This window comes from Brassica napus, chromosome C8 (assembly GCF_020379485.1).
Source record: "Brassica napus cultivar Da-Ae chromosome C8, Da-Ae, whole genome shotgun sequence".
NCBI lineage: Eukaryota > Viridiplantae > Streptophyta > Magnoliopsida > Brassicales > Brassicaceae > Brassica > Brassica napus.
Genome location: NC_063451.1, coordinates 9,202,527 through 9,210,392, shown reverse-complemented (window position 1 = coordinate 9,210,392; position 7,866 = coordinate 9,202,527). Strand labels below are relative to the sequence as shown.

Sequence of the window (7,866 nt, the reverse complement as noted above, 5' to 3'; positions counted from 1 at the left end):
GGTTCGTTTGTTGTGATCAGCAAAAAAGAAGCGATGCCATTTTAAAGGCATTTCACCGTTAGAGGTATGTTGATTTTGGAAACAAGAGTGTAGGTTCCATAAGTGTTGGAAAGACCGTAACTTCAAGCGTGTTGCGACCTCTCGCAGTGCCAGAAGTTAAACTTTTTTGTTTTGAGCCGTGTTTTTTCTTGCGGGCTTTTTACCAAAGATGCTCTTTTTATTTTTTTTTTTTTTTTATGAGCATTCGTCGGTTTGATGGTTTTAGCATGATAGCTGATTTAGGCGTTCTGGGCGAGTTTTGGACTGCCGTTCTGGGCGAGTTTTGGACTGCCGTTCTGACTGTTTGTCGGATAGTGGGCTTAGCGATTGTGGCGTCGCGTTTTTTTTTTTTTGTAAAAAGTTTCGAAAAGATCAACTTTTTGAAAGTTGTGGGAGTATACGAGTATACGTACCCATTCCCCCCTTTTTTTTAAGATGAGGGGATAGCTGAATTCGTTGGGCTACGTACCCTTTTTCGGGGATCAAACAATCTCGTAGTTCTTTGGATCCACTTTACGATTAGTGGTATTATTTCTTAAGATGCATCGCGTTCCAGGTTCTTTGGATCTTGAAGTCCTGCATGTTTGCGATTTGGTATTATCCTGGTCGGACTACCTTTATGACCTTGTATGGACCTTCTCAGTTTGCTCCCAGTTTTCCTGCGTTAGGTTCGGCAGTGTTTTGGAAGACTTTGCGAAGGACCAGGTCGCCTTCTTTGAACCTGCGATGGCGAACGTTTGAGTTGTAGTACTTTGCGGCGGCGTGCTGGTAATTTTGGATTCGTATGAGAGCTTGATCTTGCCGCTCGTTAATAAGATCGAGTTCGTCCAGCAGCATTGCGCTGTTAGGATCTTCTCGTTCGGGGAGGAATATTCTCCGTACTCCGGGAAATTCTACCTCCGCGGTGATCATGCATTCCGTAGCCCGCCTCGGGGTCGTACGATGCAACCAAAGAACTCCTTCGAGCTCTTCTGCCCATCACCCCCTTTTGGCTTCTAAGCGCTTTTATAACCCGTCGATGACAGTTTTGTTGATGGTCTCTGCCTGGCCATTGCACTGCGGATATCTGGGAGTCGACCTGGTCAGTCGTATCTTCCACTTCTCGTAGAATGCTTCGAATCGGGTAGAGATGAACTGAGATCCGTTATCTGTCACGATTTCGAAAGGGACCCTGTGTCTCGTGATGATGTTCTTCCATACGAAGATCTCGACTTGTACGTCTTTGATACTTGCGTAGGAATCTGCCTCTACCCACTTTGAGAAGAAATCCGTGAGGACCAGGAGGAAGCGTTTCTGCTTCGAGTTGTGTAATGGCCCGACGATATCCATGGACCATCGCATGAAGGGATACGGAGACGAGATGGACGAGAGGAATTCCACGGGTTGATGGATTGTCGGCGCGTGCCTTTGGCATTTTTCGCACTTCCGTGCAATCTTTTCGCAGTCTTTGATCATAGTTGGCCAGTAATAACCATGGCGTTTTATTTTTATGGCGAGAGATCTTCCGCAAGAGTGGTTCCCACATGATCCGGAATGAACCTCGTCCATTACTCTTCTAGCTTTTTTGCCTTCGGCGCAGGTCATGAGTGGGCCGGAGAATCTCCATTTGTAGATTTCTCCTTCTACCATTACATATCGCGTGGCTTGGGTCTTGATTTTGTGGGCCGCCCATTTCTCAGTGGGAAGCGTTCCGTTGATTATGTATGCTCAGATTGGCTCTAGCCATGGGCTGTCGCAGCCGTATTCCGACTAATCCACGTTTTCTTCTGGTGGGTCTTCGACTTCCTCCGCATTTTCGATTTGTGCTCGAATCAGATTGGCGACCACTGGTGGTCCGATGCTTGGGTGTTCGATGAACTCGACGGGGATTACTCGTCTTAGTCCAGAATCCAAACTTGATGCGAGTGCGGCCAAGGCATCCGCCTGAGTGTTTTCCGAGCGAGGAATCCTAGTGAGTGCGAAGTGGTTGAAGTCTCGGGAGCAGTCTTGGACGAGTTTTAGATATGCATCCATTCTTTCGTCCCTCGCTTCGTATTCTCCGCTGTACTGATTTGCGACTAACTGAGAGTCACAGTAAGCGTGAATGTTGCAGATCTTAAGCCCATGGGCTAATCGTAATCCTGCGACGAGTGCTTCATATTTGGCCTCGTTGTTTGACCCATGGAATTCCAATCGGAACGACTGTTCCAAGACTTCGCCGGTCGGAGACGTGAGCCGGATTCCGATCCCGGATCCTTGTTTGGACGATGATCCGTCGACGTGAAGGATCCAGGTTGAGTCCGGTTCCGTGTTTGTCATATCTCCCGTGGGCAATTCTACCAAGAAGTCCGCTAGTACTTGAGATTTTGCGCAGGTTCTTGGGCGGTACTCCACGTCGTACTCGCTTAGTTCGATTGGGCATTTTGCGAGTTGTCCTGACTGACTCGGACTATGCAAGATCGTTCGCAGGGGGAAGGTGGTGAGGATTATTATGGTATGTGACTGAAAGTACTGCCGGAGTTTCCTTGCTGATGTCACGACTGCGAATGCTAGTTTCACCATCAGGGGATACCGGGTCTCAGCGTCCAGTAACGTTTTGCTTATGTAGAAGATTGGTTTTTGCTCACCGCGTTCCTCTCTAATCAAAACGCCGCTTACCGCTGTTGTTGAGACTGAGATGTACAGGAACAAGGGTTCTCCCTCCACTGGTTTTGCGAGGACGGGAGAAGTGGCTAGGTAACGTTTTAGCTGTTGGAAAGCTTTCTCACATTCCTCAGACCATTCGAATTTCTTATTCCCTTTCAGCGTATCAGAGAAAGGAAGACATTTATCCGTCGAGCGCGAGATGAAACGGTTCAAGGCCGCGACTCTTCCGGTTAGCCTTTGGACTTCCCGTTTCGTCCTTGGCGAGACCATCTCTATTAACGCGTTTATCTGCCTAGGATTGGCTTCAATCCCACGACACGTGACTAGGTAACCGAGAAATTCTCCTGATGCCACCGCGAATCTACACTTTGCAGGGTTCAGTTTCATGTTGTGCGCGTTAAGTTTTGCAAAGCACTCCTCCAAATGGGAGACATGGTCGTGCTCGTCAAGAGACTTTACGAGCATGTTATCGATGTATACCTCCATAGTCTTGCCGAGCTGTTCGGAGAAAATTCGATTGACAAGTCGCGATCGTCGGGATTCATCATGATCTGATTGTACCCAGAGAAGGCATCCATAAATGATAAGAGTTTGTTCCCTGCTGTTGCTTCGACCAGTCGGTCGATGTGCGGGAGTGGGAAGCAATCCTTTGGACAGGCCTTGTTGAGATTGGTGAAATCGACGCATACTCGCCATTTGCCGTTTTTCTTTTTGACTGGGTTAGCGAGCCTGTCTGGATACCTAACTTCTGTTATTGATCCAACCTTCAGGAGTCTTTCGACTTCCTCATTTACCGCGGTAGCACGCTCCGGTCCTAGCTTCCGCCTTTTTTGTTTGACGGGTTTGTAGGTCGGATCGATGTTAAGCTCATTACACGTTATGCCGATATCGATCCCTGGCATATCTTCCGCGGCCCAAGCGAACGCATTGAGGTTCTTTTTGAGACAGGCGATGAGCTCCGTCTTTAGTGGCTCGCGGAGGTTGGCTCCAATCCCGACGCATCGTTCCGGAGAGGATTCATCGAGGCAGATCGAAATTACCGGTTCGCGCTTCCCTTCTAGGGCTTCGGCCCTTTGAGATTGCAAGAAGACTTCTGAGTCTCGTTCCGGGGCGTTCTCATCGAGAGACAGCTTTCTTTTCTTTTTATGGGAAGTTTCGATCGCTAAGTTCATTTTTTTTAACTCGGCGGCGAAACATACTTGCGACATCCTGCGGTCACCTTGTATAGTTTTGACTCCACGAGGGGTTGAAAACTTAAGGCACAGATGGAATGTCGAAGGTATCGCTCGCATGGAATTAAGCCATGGAGTACCGACGATCGCGTTGTACGATGTTGGGCGGTCAATGACTAAGAATTCCGTGACTTTGATGACGCTCCTGGATTTAACAACGAGGTCGATCGAGCCGAGAGTCATAGTAGCATTTCCCGAGAGTCCGAATATCGGGCTGTGTCTTTCCGTAACGGTGCACAGATCGATCTCCATTCTTTCGAGGGTGCTTTTGTAGATAATATTGGCCGAGCATCCGGTGTCGACCAACACTCTCGCTACGTCGATGTCCTGGATCGTCAGCTCGATGACAAGGAGATTGTTGTGGGGTTTGGCCTGATCGGCCGTTGGTCGGTCCTCGAAAGAAACGACATCGTTAGCTGCTGCAGCGGACATCCTGTGTCTTTTATCGTTTAGTGATTTTTGAGTTAGAGAATTCGTCAAACTACCCCTCCTTCTAGCGCCAAACTGTGGGAACCGAAATTCACACTGTCGATTATAATAAATAATAATGGAGGAAAACCGAGTGAACCCATTTTTCCTTGAAGGTCTGAATTCTCTGCGTAATCACTTTAGAACGATAAAAAGATAGATAGTCGCTCAGAGGCGTTTTATTGAATAGTATGAATAAAAGATTTCTCCGAGAGGAGTAGAGATATGCTAACTATCGGAACAACATGACAAGAGGTGGCCAAGACATCCGAAGCCTTGCCGTGCTAGTCTAACCACCTAAGCCCTAAGTTCTCTAAGCTAGCAGGAGTTCTCTAAGTCTAAATTCTCGGATCCCCTTTTCTTCTGCTCCTGCTCTCTTTATATAGTCGCTCTAGGTCGGTGGCCCATACTTTGCCATCGGGCCCAAGTCTATCTCTTTCGGGAATATTCCATTTTTCATTGATCTTGATAGTTATCCTCGAATCTTTATGTTTATCTTTGGAAACTTAGCATTTATCGTATTTCTGCGAGTTAGGACAAACCGTCATAACTTTTATGGGCTCGAATCCCTTCTGAGGGCGTAGATGGGCCTCAAGACCAGTTTGAATCCTTGCTGACCGTTCTTAGGTCTTTTGGCGTTTATACAATTTCTCGGTTTTAGTCATAAAACTTCGAGAATAACTTTAATCAAAACGAAACGGGAAGTATATGGTCCCGAAGGTCGGATATCACAACTATACGGATGATACGGGAGTCGAAGTAAGTCAGACAGGCCGGGATCAGGTCGAGCTCGCCGGGCGAGCCGTCTCGCGTGACGGCCGAACTCGCCGACGAGCACAACCACACGACAGTTCAGCTCGCCGGCGAGTGATGAAGGGATTTTTTTTGGATTCCTTGAGCAGTAAATCGATCTCGGGTGCGGTGCTAGTAGCGTGATGGAGCTGAGATGGGATCCGAAATTTGCACTGTCGATTTCCGTTGATTTACGAAAAATAAGAAATCCTAAATTTTCCAGAGGTCCCGGATATCTGCTAAACCACAAACCAAGCAATCAGAACACGACAGTATAGACGAAAATAAATATCAAAATCGAAAAGAGAGCAAGAAAGGTTTTATTCTGAATCTTCGTATGAGCGTTACAAGAAGGGAAGAGCCTTGGCCACAAGAACTGTCGGCGAGTGTTGGGGTCAAAAATGGTTATCTCGAAATCAACGTCTAAAAGTTGCATTTTTGCACGAAAGTTTTCTCAACACACTCTCGACAAAAGTTATCGAAGCAAGACTCGAGAGAAATGGATCGCGGAATCAGACGAGCAGTCCAACTCGCCCGTTCGGCGAATAAGGTTCATAGTTATCGTATAAACGACGACGGTTAACTTAACACGACACTTGGAATAAGGTTGATAGTTCGTTGAATGGGCGAGTTGGATCGAACGTCCCGTCCAACTCGCCCGTTCGGTGAGTTGGATTAAGTCCAACTCGCAGAACGGGCGAATTGGAACGAGCACACCGTCCAACTCCTCTCGCCATGGACCGGACCTCATGCCTTTCACCGAGCCTTGATGGATCAATCCCTCGTTTCGTATCAATCGGATTTACCATTGGAGCTTTACAATAAGAGCCGCGAAGACTCATTTTCCCGAATAAGGTTGATAGTTATCATATAAACGACGACGGTTAACTTAACACCACACTTGTCTAACTATACGAGAAATGTGAACCTCCTCGGCAAATCGACGTTGCATCAAGAAACATTCTTTCAAAGAAATCGTAAAAAATCTTAAGTCAGAAAACAGACCAAAGAGACCTTGAACACGGCTAAGGGTCCAATTACAATTTCGTAACGAAATCGAGCCCAACGATGCTATGACGTTCTATCTTTACTTGCGAAATAAGATAAATCTCACGAAATCGGAAGATAAATGTCAAGTTTCAAAGATAATGATGAAGATCGAGAAGAAAAGGAATATTTCCGCGAAGAGATGAACTCGACCTAGGGGCAAAAAAGGAAGCGGGAATTGACTTAGAAGGCATATATAAGGGGAGTTAAGGCGAAGGGCGCGAAGGGAGACCTAGACCTAGAAAAACTCTGCTAGCTTAGAAAAACATAGAATTTAGGCGGCTCGATTTTACTTAGACTCTTTTCGTTCTGGTTCTGAGATCAAGTTGGCTAGCGAAACTATATCTTGTCTCTCGGAAATCCTGTAACCTTGTTCTTTTATCAATCATTAATACGCCACTGTGCAGTTTACTTTCGATATTCTGTTATCTCTGTCTCTTTCGTTTTTTATGTGTTTACGCAGATTATCCAGGACCTCTGGGAAATTTAGAGTTTCCTATATTTCCTTATTTTACGGAAAATTGACAGTGCGAATTTCGGTTCCCACAGTTTGGCGCTAGAAGGAGGGGGTGTTCGAATTCTCTAACTCAAAAGCACCGAACGTCTGAGACAAGATATGTCTAATCAAACAGGCAGCGATGTCATCTCCTTCAAGGAGAGAACAACGGCCGATCCGGTCAAATCTCTCAACGATCTCCTTGTCGTCGAACTGGCAATCCAGAATATCGATATCGCAAGGATATTGGTCGACACCGGAAGCTCGGCCGATATCATCTTCAAAAAAACCCTCAAATGAATGGAAATCAGTCCATCCAAAAACACGGAAGATTCGAATCCGGTAGTAGGAGTTTCGGGGGAAGCAACTATGACTCTCGGCACAATCAACCTCTCGGTTAAAGTCGACAGCATGACGAAAATCGTGGAGTTCTTGCTCATCGATCAACCTGCATCGTATAACGCGATCGTAGGAACTCCATGGCGGAATTCAATGCAAGCAGTCATGTCAACATACCACATGTGTCTCAAGTTCCCAACCCCTCGCGGAATTGAGACCATCTGGGGAGATCGGAGAATCTCGCGAGTTTGCTTCGCTGCGGAATTAAAACGAAAAAATCCTTCGGCGGAGGTTCCGCCTAAAAATAAAAAGAAATTGTCTGCCATTGACAACACCCTAGAAAAAGACAAAACAGAGATCTTTTGGCAGTCACGGGTAGCCAAAGCTTTGGAGGGAAAACGCGATTCGACCTGCGAGCCTGTTTTCTCGGTATGCTTAGACGAAGCATTCCCAGATCGCTGCGTCGAAATTAGCGTGAACCTGAGCGAGTCTCTGAATGTCGAGCTCATATCTTGTCTGAAAAAGAACTTGAACACGTTTGCATGGGCCGCAAAGGGCATGCCAGGGATTGATATCAGCATCACATGTGACGAGCTCAATGTCGATCCAACTTTCAGACCTATCAAACAAAAGAGACGAAAGTTGGGACCAGAGCGTGTTGGCGCACTCAACGACGAGGTCGAGAAACTCCTCAAAGTCGGATCCATAACGGAAGTTAGGTATCCTGACTGGCTCGCTAACCCAGTCTTTGTGAAAAAGAAAAACGGAAAGTGGCTATTGTGCGTCGATTTCACCGACCTCAATAAACTCTTGTCCTTCAAAGGATAG

General features: G+C 46.7%; 2 protein-coding genes across 2 annotated transcripts; one reads left to right on the top strand and one right to left on the bottom strand.

The window, feature by feature from the left end:
* Positions 1-3,119: 3,119 nt before the first annotated feature.
* On the bottom strand, positions 3,120-4,328 carry LOC106412613. Its single transcript, XM_013853531.1, has one exon. The coding sequence runs from the start codon at positions 4,326-4,328 to the stop codon at positions 3,120-3,122; it is 1,209 nt and encodes a 402-aa protein (XP_013708985.1).
* Positions 4,329-6,999: 2,671 nt separating this feature from the next.
* Positions 7,000-7,866, top strand: LOC106412612. Its single transcript, XM_013853530.1, has one exon. The coding sequence runs from the start codon at positions 7,000-7,002 to the stop codon at positions 7,864-7,866; it is 867 nt and encodes a 288-aa protein (XP_013708984.1).